The following is a 25,244-nucleotide window of genomic DNA, read 5'->3' on the forward strand; positions in this document are numbered from 1 at the left end:
TTCCACTGGCAGGGGTAAAACAATTCCCATTCCGATAGGAATTCAGTTATAAAGAAGGCAAATTTTAAATTAATACTACCTTGTGTTTGTAAAGAAGTAATTATTTCAAATTATCACTAATTATCCTAATTTTTTCCATTAATAAATCTATCCCTTTAACAGTTTGCATTTCCTCAGTGAGCAATCATTAGAATTAGGTCTTTTCTGTAGGTTTCCCAAAGTTTATCCCAGCAACAACTTCACTTGTGACTCAAAGAGAAGATAAGGTTTGGGTTTTTTAAATACCTTGGCAAAACAAATCCTGTTCCCCCACTGTAATGGCAACAAAGCCAAACCTTAGCACTTTCTCAACTGGTTGCTCTGGTTGTGTAAATGTAGGATCAATCCTGGTGACAGAGGCAGATCAAACCCTCTCTTTCCCTTGAGAAAGGAGGAGAGAGCTTTCACTTCTCAAAAACATTTTGCTATAACATTAAAAGGCTAACGTGTGACTTAAAGAATCCATTTTCTTAAAGACAGGCAGATTTTGCCAAAAAATGTTGTTTGTTTTATTTTATTTTTGTTTTTAATTTCTGAAACTTCAGAGGTGGGATTTCAGGGGTTTATTCCCTCTATTACAGTAACTGTAATCTGCATGTAGGAAAGTCGGACTCCAGGTATCTTCCCTTTTCTCCAAAACATTATAAACATTATGGTTTTTTCCATATAAAATTAAAGTATTAGGGGTTTGTAGTAAGTGATTGCACAGGAGAGTTACGCACACACACAAACATTGCTTGAAGAATAAAGCATCGCTTGCTTGGATAATTCAGTAACTTAAATTTTCTTTTGTAAAGTACATAAAACCAGAGAGTGTAATTGTAGTATCAAAATAATTATACATAAACCTACACAAAATGACTAACACTCTTCCTGGTACTGGGGATTCAGGAGCTGGCTTCCTGTGATCTCTCATGGGTCACCCCAGTGCTGTGTCAGGTCCGAAGCAGTGTCCCTGGCTCTGTACCAGGACGTGCCACGGCTGTCCCCGCTGCCACAGCCTCCCCTGCCTGCCACCTGCTCCCTGCAATGGTCCAACACGCTTGCTGCATTTCATTCACTAAATATTTTATAAAGATGAATTAGAATAAATGAGATGCAAATAAGTTTTATGCTTTCTCCCTCATTTTCAGATTTCATTTTTCATCCACTCAACCTGTTATAATCTCGTGATTTTCATTTAAAAGAGCTAAATGGATCTGTGATTATTGTTACAGGAACTGACACCAGACAATTAAATGTTGAGGTGTTGCTAGATAAAGCAGTGTTTTGATTTGCATAAACATGATGCAAGATAAGCCATCCCAGGCAAGGTTTCAGCTCTAAGACATGTTTAACTTCAGCTAATTACTACAAGTATCTCTACTAAATTTTCAGTATTGAGAGTTAAGATTACAGCAATTTCATTTCAGGGTCCCATTTATTTTTATTTTGAACACCTGGTCAAAATGCAGAGCTGATCTCTTTTCTACTTACAATTAACTTCTGCAGGTCAACACATCAAAAATCAATCAATTTAGTCATTAAAGATTATCTGGTAATCTCATTCCATTTTTTGTCTAACCTTCCCTCTCTCCCCAATACATGCATTCAGGGGACTTGTGAGAAACAGGAAAGTCTTGCTAATTCAACACTGTGAACTAGATGTTAAGCAATAGGAAAATATGAAAATCTAACATCCCAGTCTTACTTTTCTTTTAAATGACTACATACATGTTTACGTATATTGCATGTCATAAATCAAGACGATATCATCTTGGACACACAGAACTGGATGTCATGCCCAATGATAATGAAAGAATTACTGAAAGAAACAGGACTTGATCAGCACTACATTTTTTTTTTTCTGCCCAGGATCTCAAAGCCCTTCCAAAGCTGTACTTACAGAAGCAATGACATTTTAGACACATTTTTAGAAAAACATGCCAGCTAAGCTCAGAATGGGACTAATCCAGCAGCAACAGATTTTTAATTTGGCCAGGGATGGGTTACATGACCTGAGTGTCTTTCTTACCCTATGCTTATGACTTTGTAATTTACAGCAATTATTTTCCAATTGTGCCATTCAGGAAAGGGAATAAACACAATATGCCTGTCTCAGTGAATATGTAGGGGGATTTTAAAGAATCAGAACATAGCTACCCAAGCTGTAATTGCGTTTGCTCCCCAGGCCTAACTATGGTCAGTGTGCCATAGCATTTCTACAAGTGGTGAGTGGTTGGATTATTTCATCACCACCTTCCTAAGCAGTGTCTTGCAGCAGTATTCTGGGTATTCTAATAACCTGTTCTGGAATACTTTTAGTAATTGCAGCAGATGATCCCATGCAGTTAACTGAACTCTCAAATAAAGAAAAGAGTGCCATGCCAAAGACAATCCCAGAGCTGTACAGTTTTAGAAAGTAAAAATGGAAAACTAATTTTCTACCCACAGAAGATCATTATTATAATAAGAGATCCTACTTACCCTGAGCTTTCTTCCAAACACAGTCACTTTGCCTTTAATCTGTTCCTTCCTCAGGCGCCATTCAATTGAATTTAAACCATTTTCCATTGGTAGAGAAATATTACATCGTCCTATGGTGGGAGTCACAGTCCCAGCCAGGACATGAGGTTCGCTGTGAAAGCTAATGCTCATGCCATTGGCATACATCACTCTCAAAGTACCATTATTACAGAGCTGGTAGCTGTTCCTCACTTGATCTACAGCAATAATAAAAAAAAAATAATTTAGCTACTCCAGTCATAAAGAAAACATATAGCTTAATTTGATTGGGTTTTTATTGCACTCCTGTTGATGTTAAATGAAGTCAGCCTGCAATTACCATTTACATGGTACTGTGGTGGATGTTACTGATTCATGTAAAGAACAGTATTGAAAAGTGAGCCTGCAGAGAAATACTGTGTTTATTTCATTATATTTTCCCTTTTGTTGTAATTGTGAATCAAAATGCACAGTGATATGTGTTCAACCACATTACTTCTAATAAGAACAAAAACTCCTGAAAACTGAACTGCTGGATAAGCAACAAAGCATTAAACTCCAGAACAACTAGGAAAAAAAAAAAAGAAAAAGAAAAATAAAGAATGTTGGACTCTTTATGAATGGGAAGAAGTAAGTGTCTCTTCTTTTTCTTCCCTCTGTTTAAAAACTGTCTCCAAGCAGAGGCTTTGTAAAGAATTCCAGTATGGCTCTAAATCCTCAAGGTGTGAGGCTCCAGCAATGCAAGCTGGCAGCTGCAGTCCTTTACTTGCCTGCCTTTTTGCCACCCCACCAGAAGTGCACCAGCCTGATGCGCACACCACACCTGGCCTTTTGTCTCGTGCAGCCAAGGAGTTGTAAAAATAATCTCATACTTTTAGGCTAGGCTGTTCTCCAGCTGTGTGACACAGCCACGTCCACTCACAGCCAGGGTGGAGCACTACAGTGCAAGCTGTCACCAAAGCATCGATACTTGTCTGACAGACCAAGAGCAGCTACGTAATTAATCATCTGGTGTAACAGAAAGTCTTTGTAACCAGACATGTCATGGCATGATAGTCTATAAATGTTGGCATTTATGTCAGGAGGAGACTATAGTTGGAGGATGGTATTCTTATTCCAGTGACATATCTTAATTAAAATACCCCATCACTCAACAGATTCCTTTCAGTCTGTCTTTGATAACTATGTTCTCTTCATCAGATACAATGCTTGGGTAGCACTGGAAAGCTCTAGGCAAACATTTAACTGCTTTGTTGCTGGTATCTCCTGCCACACTTAGGCTGTAACACTTCTCAGTTCTGACTGTGGCACAAGACCATCCACTGCCCTGATTGTTCTGCATTTTATTTAACAGTAGTGTATAATTTTGGAAGATTAATTTCTCATAGTCGAAGGCTACCTGAGCCTCTCTTTCTATACGGATTTCTACCCAGGCAGCCAACATTCAGCAGTTAGACTGCACCTATATGGCACTAAAGCGAGAACTAATTTTGCAGTGAAGGACAGAGAAATAGGTAAGTGGGTAAGGTGTACCTGACCCAAGAAGTGGTGGCAGGACTAAGTAACACCAGCATATAAAGACCATACATATCTGTCACCAAGCATGACTGTGAAATGTCTCTTACCTGTCGTGAAGACCTGTCATTTTAGAAGTAAGCTTTATGGGAGTTTTTCTTGCAGACCTTACACTTTTTGCCCCTGTTCATGAGTGTGCTAACAACACAAAACTTTTGCCAATTGCTTTCTCAAGTGGTATTTGTGGTTAGGAGATGTGCTGAGAAGTGTGCTTTGGTACCTTGAACAACTGTATAGGAAGCCTCCACAGAGGAGAGATTTGTGATGACCGTGACATCATCATCCCGATTAGAATTCTCAATGTCGATGGTAATAGACTTTTCCATTTCTCGATGCAGGCTCGTTACCACTCCAGTGGGACGTGTTACATTGGTCAGACGCCCTTCATGATCATAGCTAATAGAAAAGTTAGTGAGAACAAAAAAGCATGAGGATATATGTTCATTTCAATACCCAATGTATTAACAATGCACAACATATGTGCAAAAAACCCAGAATAAAGCAGATTTTCAAGAACATCCTGGCCATATCTAGTTTTCTGTTCTTGAAAGAGTCTATAATAATTAATTAATTTTTAGAGATACTGATCTCAACTGCATGAGTGTAAATCCAGGCTACCATCTTTTAAATTATGAAATTAATTAAGTTATTACAGATATACAGAGTGATATTTGGATCAAACAATTCTAATTAGTAAATTAATTTGTATTTTAATAGTTGCATTTCCCTCTAAGGAAGCGGACTTATGATGGATACTAGAATATATACAAGTGCATACACTGCACATTAGCAATTGAATACTTAGTGGAAACTCCTAAGTATAGTCTTAAGTGACATATCAAGGAATAAACTTTGTCAGACATTAAGAAAGAAATCAGCTTGAGAACATAAATTAGTTTAGATCTTATCTGTGATACTGAACTGCATTATTGGGTCAATCTTTCGGGTCATTAAGATGAATGATGAAAAGTTAAAGTACAGGATAGGTTGGAGTTGCACAAAGGGCAGCAATCAGCACTTTGTGTATACCTTAGATGATGAATTAAGTGTTCCAGAGGCATAAAGATTTAAAAACCAAAACAAACCAAACCAACCAACCAACCAAACAAACAAACAAAAATTTGGGAAAAAAGGAAGAAGGCTCTCCGGGAGTATATTGTATTAATTTTATTTAAAAGTATAAAGCCTGAGAAGGGGGAGGGGGAAATAAAGGAACACTGCCTGAAATCAAATCATACTGTTTCTCCCTTTCCTTTAGTATGCTGTATTTGTGTGCACATGTATGCTAAGGAAGTAGTCCCTTGGATCTTAAGGGCAATAAATGGGGACCTGAAACAAAATCAGTATTCCAGTCTGGCAGTCTGCTTGCTGCAGTTCTCTACTTGTGCAAGAGTCTCTCACCCAGCTGCTGCCAAAGCGCACATACTTCTAAATGGCAGAAAGGCAAGAAAAAATGTCCTGTGTAGATAAAAGGAAAAGTTTAGGTAGAGATTGAAACCAACTGGTCATCCTTCGAATGTAGAAATCCAGGGAGTGGGAAGCCTGGAAGAGAACTGGTAAATCCATTGCACTGCCTGAGAGTAACAGAAGAGGAGAGGAGCACGTTTAGTGTCACCGAGTTAGTCGAGTTCTTTGTGCATCATGGTTAGCTGTAAAGATGAAAAAAAGTCAGTGCTTTCAACATGACTTTTTACAATTAAATAATACAGAAATCTCAACTGTATAGTGTATCTTCAAAATTAATACACAGTCTGGCTCCTCATTTAGTACAAATAAAAGATACACATTTCAAATCCATTGCAAATAATTGCGCCCGTTCAACTGAGCATTGGGGAGGAAGGGAAAAAAAAATCACCTGTGGAGCAACAAGCCTTACCAGAACCAATGGAAGTATTAGACAAAGAAGTAAATCAATAAAAAGCATCATGCAACCTAAAAGGAACCAATAATACATTGTGTTCATTTAAGCAGTTTGGGAACAAATAAAGATTAGGCAACATGAGTCTTCTTACTAAAAGTCACATGTTTCTACTCATATATATAATTCTTTTTTTTTAAGCCATATCACTGAGATATATGTTGAGACACTCTGTGAAAGGGGGTTTGGTTTAGGCTATATAGAAAATCTTGACAAAGATTTGACAATCATTGATCTAGCAAGGAAAACCAAAACCAAAAAGAATGGACAGTTTCAAAAATCTCAAAGGTTAATTGTGAGATACACCTTAACAGTCTGTATATGGACTACTTTATGTTTAGAGATTAATAGAGTGATGAAGAGAATACTTGGGTGTCACCTACCACAGAAGAAACAATGTGACTTAGGACAAACTAGGAAAGTCTGTGTGTGGCTTCAGCGTGACTATGCAGGGCTTGATGAATATCCAGAAAAATGGCTGCTGAAATTCTTTATCAGCAAAGATATTTTAGGCAATGCAAACGAGATATTAATTTAAACTCTTCTTTCACATTGCTGGGTTTCTAATTAACCTGGGAAAAATTACTGGGAATTGCTGTGGGCTGCTCCATGAAAAACTCTGTTAAAGTCTAAAAAATAAATATGGATGAGGATGTACAGAGACTGAAACAGAAAATGAAAGTATCCTAAAGCTATTTCTAGAAATTAGTGTTTTACCCTGTGCTGTGGGGTATGTTTCCCAGTGCTGGCCACAATTTTGTGGAGGCAACAATGGCACAGATTAATAGGGCTTATAAGCAAGTGATGGACACACTTAAAGTGATAGATACAAAAATACTCTCTATGAGTTCTGCAGACTATCTAGTTTACAATACAGACATATAAAAAAATTCACTACATTCACTACACTGCAATACCGATGTACAAAGAAGGCATTTCTACTTTACCCATTGCATCAATAAAGTCCTATGTTTAAAAAACACCTTTAAGATAAAAAAATTAAATGAATAAACCAGAAACTTAGGTACTACAAAATTTAACTGCGACATATTAATGAGTTGTTTTTTTTTTTTTTTAATTTCTATTACATGAGAGCAAGTGCTTAGTAGAATACAACACCCAGACATTTATCTGAATAATAAGAATAAGGTTATATAGGAATTAAATAATTATAAACCTTTCCTCTCCATGACATGAACCTTGTTGCAAATTCTGCTACGAAAAATTTACTAATCAATCTGGGTCATCTTGGAATCTTCTTCAGAAGCATCTACTACGTATGTCACTGAACTACACTGACATTCCTAAGCTTTTGTTACTGACTACTTTTAGACTAAGGTTTCACCCCAAGTTTTTCTACTAATATAATCACAAGGGAAGAGAGCCTTTCTGAACACCAGTATCTTAAGATACCAGCATCTCCCTGTGTGCACTGCTAGTTCATTGACATATTTCTAATTGTGACCAAGTCTGCTTGAGCAGGCAAAGGTTCCCAGGATCATAGCTCTCAGGATAGCTCTGGGCAGCACCAGTGCCTTGAACAGCCATGAAAGCTGTTGACACGTTCTACTTCAGCCCAGAGATAGGGCCTGACAGTCCCATGGCTCTCAGCTGTCCAAAGGCAGCTCACCTGTTTGAATGTTCCTCAGGGAACTACAGACATCTGACCTGTGCATCCCTTCAGCAGACCTGTGGCATGCACTGAAGGCCCTTCTCCCACATTGAGTATGAAGGTATCTCTCTATCTTACACAATTTTTATTGCTAGCAACTGGTCTTCGAGGTTTGTGAACATGTACTGCTCGCAGCTTGTAGGTGGGAGTAGGTGGGACAGTGCCACATGAAGTACTGCAGAAAGGAGGAACAGTAGCTTGGACTTAGAGAGCAGGGCAAGGTGCAGATCCACATACATTTACATACATCCTTGATTTCTCTGCCTTATAAAAACCAAGCTGATTCAACAAGGAAAACGCAGCATTCTCTTGGTATGCTCCCAGGACCAAGTGGAACATGACTGAGGACCACCTCAAAGATCTGTGCTTCATGCTTCAAACCAAGCTTAAATTACCCTGTGTGAGCCTGCTGGTAGCTATTGTATTATTGAAGAGTCTTGCCTGTTCCTACTGCAAATGAACTGCACGCATATCCTATGCATGCACTATACATACAATATACATCTGGAGGGTGTACACACACACACATACAAATAGTTTGTGGATGCGTTTCTCTGCATATACCCATGCATACCAGATACACTGCATAAATTTAATTCTGTGAGCAGTATCTGGGTACAGTTGGAGGTAGAAGAAAGGAATTTACCCAGTAACATAGCATGGCACTTCCGTGTCTGGTTGATAGAAATGCATGTAAATATATTTTCCTAAGAACCTCAGTTCATGTAGTATTTTACTATTGAACAGACATCTGTTCTTTTCCAGTTCTGCTGCCATATTTACAATTTTAGGTATTGATTACCTCTGTATGAATGCATGAATGTAATGGCAGAGAAGACTATCTTGTTGTCTTTATATTTTTTAAGTTTTCTAAGTTTCATTTCATCTTGAATTGCTACTGACCTATGGCTACCAAGATAATTTATCTAATGATGAATACAGATTTTTCAGTACGAAAACCAAATCAGAAACCAGTATCAACTGACAGTGGACTTTGATTGTTTAGGTTTGTAACTTTGATTTAAATACCTCACATAAACTTTTTAATAAACCCCTCAGCTGTGTGGGGTACATGAAAGAACAAAGCATATTAAGTCAGCTGCTTAGGATCAGCCTCTCTCTCTTTTTGGTATTTTTTAACACATATCTCCAGTGCATATAGTTAACTTTTAACCCTCACTCAGTGTCTTCCATGCACTTACAGTCACACTGATCTTTTAGTATCTTGGTGACGGTGAATTGCGCTTCATAGCTTTTTTCCTAACCTAGATAACAGTCACTGTGTACAGGTTATTTTAAACATGCCCTATAAAGTATCTGCATTTTTAATTCAACAAATATCTGTACTATTCTCTCATCTATGGGCTCTATGCTTAAGAGAATGTAAGCACATATCTGTGAGAAAGTAAGTTATTTTCACTGCCTCATCAAAGGTACTAATCATCTAAGACAGTAACTCAGGCTGGCTGTACTATTTAGAGAGAAATATCGTACTTTACTGCCAGTGACCTGAGGCAAGGGTTGAACTTCTGTTCTTACCTGATGCTGGAGAAGAATCTTGTCAACATGTCAGCACTACATACACATTAAATTATATTTTCAGATGCATCTCAGTAAGATGTCAAATACCTACCTTCTGTATTTACTCAGGAATCACAGTACAATTTTTCTACTGCTAACAGTACTTCATGTGATTGTAAGCCACCCGTAATACCAGTTTTGTAACTTGTTTCTAATGACATTTTTAAAATGTTTCCTTGATTTTCATGTAGAGATTTAAAATTTTAAATTGCTTTGATAATTAATTATTGGCAGCTTGAGAAACAGCTAGTTTATATGAATTCTGATACGAATGAATTCTGATAGGTAGCTATTGAGGAAAAAAACCAACAAAAACACCGTACCTAGAAGGGCATTCACATCTCAGCAATAATGTGAGATTTTAACAGTGTCTTGTAGTACGCTGAGCTTTTACTTTGTCTTGCAATCGACAGGTAATACCTTCAAGTGTTCACATAATTGAATTACTTTTGTAACTAATGTGTGATAAAGGAGTACTCTTTCCAAAATACCACGGACAAAAATCCTCCACACCTCTACTCACAGTCTAGCTAAAAAAATCGCAGTGGCTCAGTTTCCAGGGCCACATCTGAAGTGGACCACGAGAGGGCACTACGTTCCTTTTTTACAGAACCAAAACAGTGGACAGAACACTTATGGTGCAATACTCAGATATATTTTGAGCAGATTGAATACAGTCCTTTTTATTCCTGCATTGCTTATGTTTTCTCTAAAACTAAAGTGGCCAAGGTGAATTCATTAATGAAATACAATATGTGTGCCTCATCACTAGTCTGTAAACTGAAAAATAAACCTAAAATCCAAAATTAATATATAGTCCCATTCATACTCTCTACCTGCTAATTTGAGAAACAATATTTTGTCATCATTAATTAACTATTTCAAACAAAATATATGGCATCAGATTTGCCAAACTTAAAAGTTACATATATTTTCAATTTAAAACTGCTTTTATCAATACATGGCAATAAGACTACTAAGAATAGGGTAACTACTAAAAAATCTCACTATGTTTTCTAGATTTTAAATATAATTTTGAACTTTTTCTCTGATGAATTTCATTTAAAGAGGAAGTTCTGTCTTTTTAATCTTTTTAAACTAGCGTGCTTTTGGGTTATCTACAAATTACGGAAGTTACACAAAGGGTCTGACAGAGAGCTGGGGATCTCATTTCCTCACTTGTCTCAAAAATGAACAATCAGTGAAGTTAATCAGCCTTTAAAAAAACATGAGTAATATATGAACAGAAAGATACCTAATTTGAGTTCCAAAAGAAACTGCGGTGTTAGGGTTCCTAGAGACAGGCAGCTCAACAGGAGCCATAGATTGCAGGGAGCTTGTCTGAATATCTACAACCTTCCTGATGACTGAGAGGCAGGACCCAACTGTTAAATCAAAAATGTGTTTCTGAATGTGGCACACAGTCCTTCATGCTGGAGGGGGGTGAGCTTCCTCACTGGCCTCAGACTGCGGGCAGGAATTTAGGTGGTTCCTTACCCACCCATAGGACCTGGCAAATCTGATGAAATCAAGAAGCCACTCAATCATTTCCAGTATCCTACTAGCCTGAGATGTACTGGCCTTATTTAGCATAAGTGAAAAACCTACAACAAATTTCAGCAGGATCAGTTTCGGGCCTATTCACTACCATTTGAAAAATAAATGTACGCTTAATATATCCAAAAACATTCTTACTCATAAAATGTTGTCCATCCTGTTTCATCACTCTTCGTTGCTAAGAGACCACTGTTTCCGTTATATGTCATTAATCCGAGCTCCAGGGTCTGTGTTGAGACCAGCTTGAGTCCACCATTAGTGCCAACAGCCAGCGTGACAATCTGATTATCCGGCATCAGTAAGTGGCGGGGCATCCCACTGGCATCCCGACGGACCTTCAAGGAGTTGCCACTGTTGTCCATCACCTCTGTGACATCGTTATCGCTGCTATAGGTGAAATTGTACAAGTACTCCCCAGTTACAAGGCTGAGAGTGTACTGGTGAATCCCGTCAGCATTGAAGACATACAGCTCCTGTTCTCCTGGAGATGCAGCTTCATATTGGTTAAAAGAATTAAGAATGGGCCTGTTTTTACTGACAGCCCTAATGCGGATATTTCCAAGATCAGCTATGTAGATGGTACCATCTGGGGCCACAGCTAAGGAAGATGGTGAATTTAAGATGGCATCAGTGGCATACCCATCATCCCCAGAATAGCAATTACAGTTGACATCATTTTTGCAATCACAGTCTGAAGCTGCCCCTGCAAGAAGGCATATTTCTCCATTGGTAGTTACCTGGCGTAGCCGATTAATTTTTTTTTCATCTGTCTCACTGATGTAAAGAACTCCTGTGTGTGAGATGGCAATGGCACTGGCTGATTCAAGTGCAGAATGAATAGCCAGTTTGCTAAGAGAGTAGTCTATACCAGGAACCTGGCAGTGCATGGGGCGTCCAGCAATAATGCTAACTTGATGATTTTCTGTGATCCGTAAAATAACATTGTTCTCTAGGACATAAAGTGAGTTGTCCATGGGATTGACAGCGAGATCAGTAGGCCACTCCAGCCGTACCTATGAGTTGCACAAATTATTACTGTAAAACTCGTAACTGAAAAGTACACTTCCAGTGTTTAAAATTCCACGTGTAACAACAGCAAATTAGTGAGCGGTTTATCAGTGTAAATCATGAAACCAAGTCATGAGTGGCAACTATTTCAAACAATGATTTTGTTTTTTGGAAATATTAAAGCTACGTGCAGTGGTAACTTCAGCTATTTGTGTTTCTGTGCAAGAAAGGAGTACTACATTGTGGAAGATTTACAATAATTACATAAAAACAGGCAATTAAGACAATAACTCCCATTATCTCAACCTGATTTCTCTATAGTTGCATAAATATCCTGTGTTAGCTACAGTAAAAGGATGGTTCACTCAGTACTAAATAAAATATCTTATCATGTTGTGCTGCATAATGTATTTCTTAAGTGGCCAGGAAATCACCTGAAATAGATGCCCATCTCTTCTAAGGCAGAGAAGAAAATAAATGCAGCAATAGTCTACCTGGGTGACATCCATGCTGGAATCACAGCTGAGAGGTCGAACAGCAGTTAGGTCATTGGAGCCCAGCAGGGTTGATATAATCCCATTCTGATCCACTTTTCTAATCATAGTGGCATCAACAAAATACATGAGTCCATACTTATCCACTGCAATTCCTGCAAATACAGAAACCAAGCATCAGTGACACAGTGAGGCTCTGAGCTTCAAGGCAGGCTTCATCTTATTAACAAGCTTACAAAATGGTGATGTTTGTTCACTTCCCTGTTCTTTCCTTCCTTGCAATCTGAGCACCAGGTCCTGGAACCCTTCAAGTACCTGAAGTTCTGCTGAATAAATAGCATCAAGCAGGTGTATCCTTTGGGGCTTTAAAGAAAATAAAACCACAGAAATCCCCAAAACATGCCAAAAAGTCAAACCCTGTATGACACATTACATAAACCCAATCATAAAAAAACCAAAACAACCAAAATTTTAAACTCAGAAATCTGAGGTGGTATTTTCTTCATCTGAAGGATCTACTCAGAATGGAGAATTTTTAGCAATCTTTTAAAACTGCTTTAAAACGTTTCAAAAATTTAAGAGGCAACTATATTCTTTCAGCATGTTTTTTAATTCTTTGACCTGTCACAGTTAGGAGTAGTGGAAGAACATCTGGTATTTCCAGATGAAGACAGAGGTTTCCAGCCTAGAAAAAAAAGGAAAGGTTCAATGCCTGTAAAACTAGGAGTCCTTGGAGAGGAAAGGTAGAGGATGAAGGGGTGCTGCCTTGGAGGAACAGAAGGACGGCGCTGCCTGTTGTGAAGGAGGGCAGGCTTTCTCTCACTTGCCTTTCCTGCTTTGATTTGGCATGCTGCCTTGTCCATTTCCTGGGCTGAAAATAAAATACTGATCTAAAAATTTTGTCTTCAAATTATTGGCAGTGCTCGTCCTACTGGGCAGTGAGAGAAGATACAGCTTTATCTTCTTAACTTCTTTGTAGAGGCTTATCTTAACACATGGCAAGCAGCATTCTCCTGTTAACATACTCTGTATGTATTAATTGAAACTATTACCTATAGGAATAAACAGGACCTTTCATTTTTATTCCCTTTTAAGATCATCTAGTTATCATCAGCCATTGAAATACAATGCAAAGAGGTCTGAAACATCTGGCAATACACCTGATTAAATCATCCTGATAGTTAAGGTGAAACAATGTAAAAAAACAATTGTTAAAAAGAAAAAAAATCCCCAGATCTCTACATAAATCTTGAAAAGTTTTTGTTAAAAATTAGAAACTGGAAACAACAAAATTCCTTTTATTTTTCCTCTGCCTCTGAAGAACAAGAGGACACATAGAATAAAACTTGGAACAAAATGACAGCAGGTAGTTTTTCTCCCCCTAGACTATCTCACACAGTGATTTGTTTCCCAGTTTACACGATTGCTTCTTGGAGTGAGCGGTACCCTGCTAATTTGTGTTCTGTTCTCTTTTTGCAGTGTGCAATGTTGGGGTAATAAAGTTTGCTTTAACTAAACAAAGCATGAACGTTTGCCAATCCACTGTAATTAAAACCCAGAATAAAAATTACTGAGCAAGGAGTGATTTAATTGCCAGATAATTATTTCCACATCCAGCCTAGCCTCATGCAGCGATTTTCTTCAGCTTCTTTTCCTGATTTACCTCGTGGGCTCATCAGTGTTGCGTCCACTGCCTTCCCTCCATCCCCACATCTAGCTTCGTCAAAGGGCAGGCATTGCTCTCCGGTCCCTGCTACCACTTCTGAGTTCCCAGCCAGGTCTTTGGAGCCAGTGAGGGACTTGACTTTATAGATCCGTCGGCTATTGGTGTCCGATATGTACAGTGAGCCTGAAACAGGGTCCACGGCCAGATAGTATTTATGAGCAGGATTGTTGCTTTAGAGAAAAAGAAAGCATAAAACAGAAAAAGCTGAGCAGTCTAGAAACTTCACTGGCTTTTAGAGCTCAGGTACTCATCAGACACAGAGATCGACACAAAGTCGAACACCTTTATAAAGAGGACTTTCATCTGAGGACCTAACTTGATTAAGGCCTGGTTAGTGTTTCAGAAGGACTGTAATTTTAAATCTCATTAATCCTGCTACAGCAAAGCTTGCACAGCAGAGCCCAGTAAGTCAAAGCTACATAGCAGACTTTTCTCTTGATCTCCTTAGCCCTTCAGCTCTGCTCCAGGTCAGTTCTCTTTGGTTTATCTCTTTCTACCTGTTGCTCCCCCTCCTGCTACCTTTTTTAAACTTGTTTAAAAGCAGAACTCACAGGAGTTAGATCAAAGAACCAGCTTCTGAAATACTTATATTACAACACAAAATTTGTGAAGTCTTGTATAAATAGGAGGCAGAGGCATAACAATTTTATTCCTAAAGCAAATTTGCTCTCATTCATTCTTATCAAGAATCTCATTTACAGGAGATGAAGTTGGCTATCTAACTAAAACCAGAGACCCCAAGTGTCTGACTTTAATTCCAAACCTTCTGTTACTGGAAAACTGGTCCTCAGTTTGTGATTAGAATGGGTGCTCATATGGAAAGAATTTCTCTTCTGAAATATATTTTTTTTGACAGCTTGTCACATTTTGGAACTACTTTAGCAAATCATCTGCAAACTGAAAAATGTCAATCTTTGCAATATATATACAGTCACACACACAGAGCTGCAGTGCAGAAATATTGTCAAAATCTTTCCTGGCCAGTTTAACTCATTTTAGTTGGATTTTAAGCATGATGTGAATTTTCCAGCCTTTGGAGCCTATGGGTGAGCATAAATAAGGTCAATGATGGTTTCAAAGCAGAGAAGACAAATGAAGACTGGAGAAAAAAAATGAAGGTTACTTACCAGTAACCAGAGATAGTTGCCTCCAAATATCCACACTCCTAGTTTCATGTGGCAAAAGTGCCCTTCTCCAAGAGTGAGGATACACAGAGGTAAGTTATGATGGACAAAAGCCATTTCTTGATCAGACTCGCTGAAACTATAAGCCACTTTCAGCAGATGGATTATTGGCAGCATAAAGACCACTGTATTCATGTGGTCATGATCAGATCTGGAGGAATACAGAGGGCCAAAAATTTCACTTTCTACAGTTATCTTCCTCTGTGCCAGTCTTTGACATGCAAAGAATTTAGGTCAATAACAGTTTGTTCTAAAACTGTAGAAAGCTGGAAGAAGAACAGTTTGATCAAAATTCAGTAGGCAGAGGTAATACCATCTGCTGAAGCCTAGGAGTGTAGATATTAGAGATGAAAAAATACAATAAACAAAAAATACTTTTCAGGTTTAGTTCATGCATGGATCTCAAAGTACTTGAAAAAGATGGGTATTACCCATTTTACAGAGGAGGAAACTGAGGCACAGAGAGGTTAAGTGGTGTTGACAAAGTTATGCAGGGAGACCAGTGACATGCTTGAGGTTAGGCTGCAATCTCTTTATTCCCCAAGTTCATCTCCTTATCTTCAGCAGCAGACTGTACCTCTTCACTAGACACTTATCCCAGTCTTCTAAAACAAAGCTAAGTCTTCCCTGCCACACAAAAAAATATTTCTTTCTACTTAAAGGATTTCTCCCATCTCTCAAGCATGTGAGCCATGCAAACACTGGCACATTTGTCATGGTTTCGAAATTCTGCTCTTTCTTCTACCCTCCTTTCCCCTTACACTGAACAATAAACCTTTTCTACTCTTCCTGAGCTCGGGAAGAGAACTAAGAGTGGAGAACTCTCCATGTAAAATATATAAAGGATTTCAGCAGAAGGTGACTGGTGAGAGTCAGTGTGCAGTCATCAGGTCCCCTAAGAAACTACTAGATTTTAAACTCAAATAGGGATGTATTTTATAAATGAGAAGTAAATATTTCTCTAATTGGCATCAGAGCAATTAAAGACCTTTGCCTCGCTTTTCTCCAGGCTGTTGTAATCTTTTATCCAAATTACAGTAAGCTAATAACTTCTCCACCTCTAGCCCTCCCCAGTGAATGCAGCAGTTGCCACCACAGGCAGCCTGACTCTGTGAGGGACCGTGGTGCTTTACAGCAAGGACAGGCAGGATCAGCTTGTCCTCCCTATTCTTCTTGTATGTGCGTCAAATTCTCAACAGTGCAACAATGAGAAGCTGCTCAGAGCAAATCTCTAAACACCTGAAAAATTAATTAAGCTTATGCTTGCACACGAGCCTCCAGCATCACCAATAATCATTAGCAAAATGTGAATGAATTAATCTAGATAAGAACATTTAGAGGTGTTACAAATGCTATACTAAGATATGTTGTAAAGGGGAAATTATACTCTTCAGTCCAGAGCTCTTTCGTGTCTAACTTGTGTTACAGAAAGGGAAAGTATGGTTTTAAAAGGGTGATGCACAGGACACTATGGAATAATCTACAACACTTTTTTTTTTCTTGCCCTTGATACTCTCCAGGGTGAACATCCTCTCTGTCCCAGGTCTGGCACTGAAGAAGGTACGAGTACTTCCTATGCTGCTGCCATCCACAAGGCCTAGTGCTCAGGTAAGACAATGAAAAATCTTTTCTCCTAATGTCCAGAGAAGTTATGCCTCCCTCATGAATTTTACAGGGACTGGATCTAGTGGCTGCATACAACCAGCCCCACATGTTGATGGACTGTTAAATATATTTGATGAAAGAAAAAAGAAACTAAATAATGGAAAAGGAAAGAGGGTTCAGAAAATCATTAATGACCGGTAAATTAATTTTTTGTCCAATTTGCATTATTAGTGCTTTATGAATCTTTCTGGCATTTGTACAACTGCTGTTGTAGTTTACCTGACCCATTTAGATCAATTACAGACAGCAGGGAAAAGTGTTGTTATAGAAATTAGCTTGGGGTTCATTATACTTGCATTCTACTAGAAATCTCTAATTACTGTCAGAACTTACTTGGTTGCTTTTTGACTGCATTTTGCAATTGGTGAAGCTTATCATATTCATAACACACCATTAGCACATAGAAGTGTTTCTATATATGGTACATGAATAACATAACATTACACAAGAAGCACAACACAAAAAGCAAACACAATGAGGCAAACAAACTATATCAAATTATATGGGAAAGAGCTCGTGTCTTACCTATGTTTAAACTCTTTATTTCTTTATAGAAAGGGAACAGAAGAAAAAAGAACAAACAGTTAGCTGAAGAATAGATGGTAAAGCAAACATAGTATTTATTTTATTTTACAAAAGGACACAGGAGAAGATACCTCTTTTCAGCACTAGCCTTCGTGTGGTCTATGGACAAAGAGCAACTAGGGGTGACAGACTTGCAAGCTAGTTCCCTGGTAGGCTACCCTTGTTCCCACCCTCCTCCCCCCATATATTTTACAGGAAACTTTCAGGACCATTGGAAGAGTTTTCACATGAAAGTATATGTAGCTTAGAAGAGAGGAAAACCCATGGCTTTCTGAATACTGAACTGGGAACGAGGAAAGCACTGGGCTTAGGATATTGTCCACCAGTTGGATGCAACCTCTTTAATAAAAATAGTTTTCCAACAGGCTTTTTCTAAACAAATTTCTACTATGCAGTTTATTTCCCTCTCCCCCAGTCTTGGAAACAATTGCTTAAAGCAAGTTTGGTGCTACTTGCTATCTATTTAAGCCTATCAAAGCAAATCTTAGGGTAAAAAGAACCTTTTAACTGAGCAGTAAGATACTGCACAATAGGAGAGACATAACATTAATTGATCCCTAGTTTACTGTCTAGACACAAAGTCAAAGTGTCTCTAGCTTTCCTAGAAGTAATACATTCTCCACAGTGTTTATGTCATTTCCATTCAGGAATATTCACTGAATGAAACAAGGAGGTGCATGACTCCTGAGCTGCAGCAGCAATGCACAGGCCCAGACTTGCAATACCAATGTTAAGCGTGGTATGGGACACTCCTGAGTCAAAATTCCTGTTAGTCAGGATCAGGCGCCTTCAGAAAGGACAGTGCAAAGCACATACACACACTGGGAGACTCTGAGTTACTCAAGATGTATATTGGCTTACATAAAACCAAAATTGTGAAATCTAATCTAAATAAAGCCATGTACTTAGGTTACAATACTTGTGGACATGCTATTTGCAATGTTATTCAAACTACTTAATACTACCTGGTCTCTGCTCATGTTCATACTTAAATGGCTCTTGCCCATGTAACTCATACAGATTTTAATATCACCACTGAATCAGAATTCCTGCTATGGATGATATTTTTTTAATTCCCTTTAGAGGTACAAGGTGCCAAAAGGCATCACTGCAAGTCCTTGATCTGTCAGTCAACATGTGCATCTGTCCAAGAGCACTCAAAAGACAATAGCTTTATTGTTCATTGCTAATAGTTATTACAGCAGCTAAAGCAACTAAGCTATGGAAAACAGAATTTCATAGAAGAACAGAGAAACTGGGCAAAAGCAGATAAGTAAGTACATCTTCTGTTTCTTTACTGATATCCTTTCCTGTTTTCCATCCCATGTGCTGAAAAGCCCAAGTTCTCTTGCACAGAGAGAAAGCAAAGTACTCAGACTTAAACGTGGAAATAAAATTTTCAAATACCAGGTGTGGTAGGAAACTGTCACAGGCTAGTATTAGGAAGTGAGGTTCATGAAAATGCCATATATTAAGTATCCTAATTTGAAAATGTTTCTCTTCACCTATAAAGCTGTAGTCCTATATATACTAGAAAGCTGATCGGAAGTGAACAAATTAGAAAAAAACCACCAGCATATTCTTCTTACTGAAAGTCATAGTCTATACTGATAACTATTTATAGCAGGTCACACATCCACACCAGCTACATTCTGAGTTTTTTACTGAGCTGCTAGCAGAAAGCACTGGATAATCTAGGATTTTTTTTCCTAATAATACAATGAAGCAGACTGATGGTGTATATGGTAGGTGTCAGAATGATTTAAGATTAGAATTGGCCTGAATCAGATCTATTTTGTCTTATATAAATCAGAAATTACAGCAGTGACATCAACAGAATGACATGAATGGAGGACTGGTGTAAAATAGAGGTAGGTATCCTATTCTCTAACAGTCCAATCATTTTGCACTTTTCCCCACTAATTAAAAACTTAAAGTACAGTGGAAGCAGAGGAATTGGATACTTGTCTTTATATAGCCTTTAAAAAAAAGAAAAAGGCTGAAGACCTAAATTTACTTTGTGTACTTTGCAGCTATATCTGGTTTACAAGCGTACTAATCCTATTGCCTGAGTGGCCTGCAGAAGTATCGGAAGTCAGTCAATGCAAGCTGCTTTTCCTTATTTTTCTGCGAATCCTCAACAGTGCTGTAACTATAAGGTCCAGTTACAGCTTGAAGTAATAGCTCTTGTCTCCTAGAAGTATGGAAAAAAAAAAAAGATGGAACAGAAATGGGAGAAGTGGTACACTCTACACTCATATCTTCCCTATTAAGTGACCAAATCTGAACATTGGGGGTGGCATGGTGCAGGACGGGAGGAATGATGTACAATCTTAGGGAGTTCTGATGATGCAAAATGACTGTATTTCAATCTTTACTGCACTTGCCAACCTACAGGAACAGACTTACGAGTATGGGAAAGAAATCGGAAAGTGGCTCTCAAAACCAGTGATAGGAAAATCTTTCTTCTAACCTTGTAAGACTATCATACTTCTGCTCATCACTGGGGCTCAGTACCTAATGGCAGTCAGTTCTGTAGTTTAAAAAAATAAAAAAATATGTATAGTACTGGGAGGAGATTATATCAGATGGTCACCAACAGGACAGAAGAAGGTGGTTTTTGTACAAATTGCTTTGTACTCTTTAGTCCTTCTCTATAGTCATTGCTCTGATAAAATACATACTTTGAACTATGCATTTCTGTGCCCCATTTCTCCACTGGGATTCAAATAGGTTGAAAGTGACAATGTTTTACAAAATTATAAAAAGTAATGGTAAAGGCTGATTTGAGCTCAGGCTAGAGAAATGAAGCACTAAGAGTAACACCTTACCTCAGCTCCAATATACTAGTAACGTTCCTGGATGGGAAAATGCGCCGAATATAGTTAAAATCTCCAACAAAGAGACTTCCATCAATACCCACTGCCAGTGCCACAGGGGCCAAAAGTTTATTTCCTTCTGCCAGGCCATTGCAGCTAGGACAGGATATGCTTCTTCGGCGCCCATTACCCATGATGCTGGTTATCACAGCTGGCTGCTGAGTTAGAAACTGATTTTCTCCATTGCCTTTGTGCAATATACCTAATAACAAAGAAGGAAAAAAGTGGTTATTAGCATCATTCATTGCAGGGACTCCGGGTGTTTTCTTTTCAACAGCTGTTATTAAGGGCTGTATGCTGGAACAACTCCACCATTTGGTTCTTCAGTGGTGCAAAAAGAGTAGGAGAGCCTTGCAGTAGTAAAAATAAAGGTGAAATGAAGATTGTCTGTTAAAACACGCCCACACTCACAGGCCCATGGTCCTTTGGTATTCATTATGAAAGAAAACACTGCCATACAATTCACCATCCCAGCACAATGGTTTAGACTGTGTTATTAATTGCAAAGTGAGAAGACAAACAACAAAGAACACATATTCCTAATCTGTGTCTCTGGGTCCTCTCATCCCAGTTTCCTATGTTATGTTTTGTTTGTAATCTACCTTTCTGCCTCTCTGTCTTTCAAATTTTTTCAAATTTTTTAAACAGAGTGACCATTTTCAATGTAATAAAGATTGTAAAATTCTGTCTGGAAACATTTTGCCTCAAATTCTTTTGGAATTGCAGTTATATGATCCTAATGTAACTGGCTCCCTGCTGGTGACAACAGTGAGTATCGTGCTCTATCCAAATGGCTATCTCAGCAGCATTTGATGCACTGCACAGCACTTAAAGTGTGTGCAAACAGCCTGATCTTGCCTATTGTGAATGCTACTTTAGCTTCCTTGTGCAACAATATCTTTGCAATTTGTTAATGCAAGAATCAGCAGGGAGGCTGTAGAAAACACTTTACACTGAACGAAATATGCTCCCTAATAGCCTCTGGTAAAATGTGAAGACCAGGAACACTCACCTTAGGATATTTAAAGAAAAAGAGAGGAAAAACCCAGCGAGCTGATCAGGAGGGCTTTAAACTTGGTTTGAAGGGGGAGGGGATTGAAACTGGGCTCAACAGAAATGAGCCTGACTTAAGAGTGAAATCAAACAGGAGGAGGGAAGCAAACAAGAGGAGCTGGAAGCCATCATGTAGCAGGAAAGCTGTGATGTAGTCACCATCGCGGAAACGTGGTGGGATCACTCCCATGACTGGAGTGCTGCCATGGATGGCTACAAGCTCTTCAGAAGGGACAGACAAGGTAGGAGAGGTGGAGGAGTGGCCCTATGAACCTCTTGACTCTGTAGAACTTGAGGTCAGAAATAACAAGGTTAAGTGCCTGTGGGTCAAAATCAGGGGGAAGGCCAACAAGGCTGACATCCTGGTGGGAGTCTGCTATAAACCACCCAACCAGGATGATGAGAGTGATGAATTATTCTACAAACAGTTGGCAGATGTCTCCAAATCACCAGCCCTTGTTCTCGTGGGTGACTTTAACCTGCCAGATGTCTGCTGGGAACTCCACACAGCAAAGAGGCAGTGTCAGAGATTCCTGGAGGAGAGAGGGTAATTTCCTACTTCAGCTGGTAAATAGAGCCCACCAGGCATGGGTCCCCTCTAGACCTCCTGTTCACAAACAGAGAGGGGCTGGTGGGAGATGTAGTGGTGGGAGCCCATCTGGGGCACACTGAACATGAAATAGTAGAGTTTTTAATACTCTGGGATGCATGGAGGGTCAACAATAAAACCTCTATGCTAGACTTCTGGAGGGCAGATTTTGGCCTTTTCAGAAGACTGATTCAGAGTGTACCCTGGGAAACAGCCCTTGGGAACACAGGGGTCTAGGAGGGATGGGTGTACTTCAAGGAGCAAGTCCTGAATGCACAGGAGCAGCTGTCTCTGTGGGCTCAAAGGCAAACCAGAGGGGAAGACAAGCAGTCTGGATGAACAGGGAGATAATAAAGGAAATTTGGGTTTAAAAGAGAGCTTACAGACTATGGAAAAAAGGGCTGGCTACTCAGGAAGACTTTAGGAATATAGTTAGGTCATGTAGAAAGAAAATTAGAGAGATGAAGGCATGATTTGAACTCAATCTTGCCAATTCCATTCAGGGTAACAAAAAGTGTTTCTCCATCAATGGCAAAAGGAGGGGCAGGGAAAACCTCCATTCTTTGTTGGTCATGGGGGGAAATATAGTTATCAAAGATGAGGAAAAGGCTGAGGTATTTAACACTTTCTTTACCTCAGTTTTCAACAGTAAGACAGGTTGTCCTGAGGACAGCTGGCTTCTAGGGATTGTAGACAGAAATAAGAAGCTAAATAGCACCCTCATAATCCAGGAGGGTACAGCTCGTGACCTGCAGAGCCACTTGGATCATCACAAGTCTATGGGACCAGAGGGGATCCACCCCAGGGTGATGAGGGAGCTCGTGAAAGAACTCACCAAGATGCACTCCATCATTTACCAACAGTCCTGGCTCACTGGGGAGGTCCCAGATGATGGGAAGTTGGCCCATGTCACACCAATCCACAAAAAGGGCCGGAAGGAGGACCCAGGAAACTCCAGGGCTGTCAGCCTGACCTCAGTGCCTGGCAGGGTTATGGAGCAGCTCATCCTGGGGACAATCACACAGCACCTACAGGAGGGACAGGGGGTCAGACCCAGCCAGCACAGGTTTAGGAAGGGCAGATCCTGTCTGACCAATCTGATCTCCTTTTATTATCAGGTGACCACCTGGTGGATGAGGGGAAGGCTGTGGATGGAGTCTGCCTGGACTTCAGCAAAGCCTTTGACACCCATAGCATTCTCCTGGAAAAGCTGTCAGCCCAGGGCTCAGACAGGAGCACTCTGTGCTGGGTTAGGAACTGCTGGAAGGCCCCAGAGAGTGGTGCTGGACGGTGCTGCATCCAATTGGTGTCCCCCAGGGATCAGTGCTGGGCCCAGTTCTGTTTAATATCTTCATTGGTGATTTAGATGAGGGGACTGAGTCCACCATTAGCAAATTTGCAGATGACACCAAGTTGGGGGGAAGTGTGGATCAGCTGGAAGGCAGGAGGGCTCTGCAGAGGGACCTGGACAGACTGGAGAGTTGGGATGATTCCAACGGGATGAGGTTCAACACGGCCAAGTGCCGGGTCCTGCACTTTGGCCACAACAACCCCATGGGGAGCTCCAGGCTGGGCACAGAGTGGCAGAAAGGGACCTGGGAGTCTGGATTGCCAGGAAGCTGAAGAGGAGCCAGCAGTGTGCCCAGGTGGTCAAGAAGGCCAATGGCATCCTGGCCTGGATCAGGAACAGCGTGGCCAGCAGGTACAGGGAAGGGATTCTTCCCCTGTGCTCAGCTCTGGTGAGGCCACAGCTTGAGTCCTGTGTCCAGTTCTGGGCCCCTCAGCTCAGGAAGGAGATTGAGGTGCTGGAGCAGGTCCAGAGACGAGCAAGGAGGCTGTGAAGGGATCCAGCACAAGTGCTGTGAGGAAGGGCTGAGGGAGCTTAAGCTCTGCCAGGGGAGGTTTTGGTTGGATATTAGGAAAAAATTCTTGACAGAGAGGGTGATCAGGCACTGGAACGGGCTGCCCAGGGAGGTGGTGGATTCTCCATCCCTGGACATTTTTAAAAAGAGACTGAATGTGGCACTCAGTGCCATGGTCTGGGAACCACAGTGGTAATGGATAAAGGGTTGGACTTGATGATCTCAGAGGTCCTTTCCAACCTGGCTGATTCTGTGGTTCAAGTTACAAAAGAAACAGACAAAATGAGACTCAGTATCTCATTACAGACTCATACTCCTTTTAAGCCCCATCTCAGATTAGAGGGAAAAAGGTCAAACAAAAAGGAACTAGGAACGAGTGTGGTTAATATAAGAAAAAGAAGGAAGAAGGACACTGCAGGGAAAGAAATGAACAACAGAGGATAAAGATTTTGATTTTTAGAAATACATGCTGTGAAAATCTGTTGTAATTCTGTGAAAATTTTCTGACAACTGGAACATGTCCCATACATTACTAAGCTAAAGATGAAACAAAAAGAGTGGAGGAATTGCATTTTTTTCAAGTCTAGATATAATGCAAATAAAAACTGTTCTATGACAAAACCCCATATAGCACAGAAAACCTATGGAATTATAAACTAACTCACCGCTCTTGACATTAAGTACATGATGCTTATCCAAAGACCATCCTCCTAAATTTGATGGATCTAGTTCAAATCCTTGCAGCAGTGCTGTCCTCTTCTCCCATAAAATGAGACTGGGGCAAGTCTCATATTCAAAACCCACAGAAACTGAAAATAAAAGTGATATACTTGCTGAACAAACACTGAATTAAATGTCCAGAGCATATTCTAATCCTTCAGCATTCCAGTTCCTCAGCCCCCTTAAGAAGATGAATTGACTATATTCCTCTCTTTTATTCTACAATATTAAAATCAGATATTTGACTAGATGCAAATTTGGAACTTCATTCACATGTACTATGCAGGGATTTGATCCCTTCTCTTTGAATATCTGGGAATGGGACGTGACCGGTTTGGTGAGAGTGAGAAATATAATTTTAAAATTATAATAAATTATTCTGTCAGATACCAGGAAAAGATCAAACCCTTATTTTTTCAGAGGCTCACAGCATTTATTTAGTGTATTCCTTTTACCACATACCAAGGAGCAAAATTTTGTGTGCTTTTAAGCACACATGGACTGTAAGCATTACTCAGAAAAACAATAACCTATTCAATAATATAAGAAAGAAATATAAAATAGAAGATTTTAAAAACAAATTTTTCTTTCCACGTTGGCAAATCTGTGATGCCCAATTTTAGCACTGTTACATGACAGTTTTCCTCATTCTG

The 25,244-nt window shown here is 39.6% G+C and overlaps 1 protein-coding gene across 10 annotated transcripts in view; it reads right to left on the reverse strand.

The window, feature by feature from the left end:
• The window catches only part of TENM2 (teneurin transmembrane protein 2), a 558,019-nt gene that overhangs the window by 9,440 nt on the left and 523,335 nt on the right, over positions 1–25,244 (reverse strand). For 7 of the 10 annotated variants that reach the window (XM_071758386.1, XM_071758385.1, XM_071758384.1 and 4 more), the window contains 8 exons: positions 24,537–24,680; positions 20,320–20,569; positions 17,429–17,449; positions 13,992–14,224; positions 12,329–12,483; positions 10,965–11,839; positions 4,319–4,494; positions 2,506–2,741 (listed from right to left, as the gene is read on the reverse strand). In XM_071758386.1, coding sequence (XP_071614487.1) covers positions 2,506–2,741; positions 4,319–4,494; positions 10,965–11,839; positions 12,329–12,483; positions 13,992–14,224; positions 17,429–17,449; positions 20,320–20,569; positions 24,537–24,680 — 2,090 coding nt within the window. The remainder of the gene's footprint in view (positions 1–2,505; positions 2,742–4,318; positions 4,495–10,964; positions 11,840–12,328; positions 12,484–13,991; positions 14,225–17,428; positions 17,450–20,319; positions 20,570–24,536; positions 24,681–25,244) is intronic. The other 3 variants (XM_071758383.1, XM_071758381.1, XM_071758378.1) reach the window with 1 other exon arrangement.

This window comes from Heliangelus exortis, chromosome 15 (genome assembly GCF_036169615.1).
Source record: "Heliangelus exortis chromosome 15, bHelExo1.hap1, whole genome shotgun sequence".
NCBI lineage: Eukaryota > Metazoa > Chordata > Aves > Apodiformes > Trochilidae > Heliangelus > Heliangelus exortis.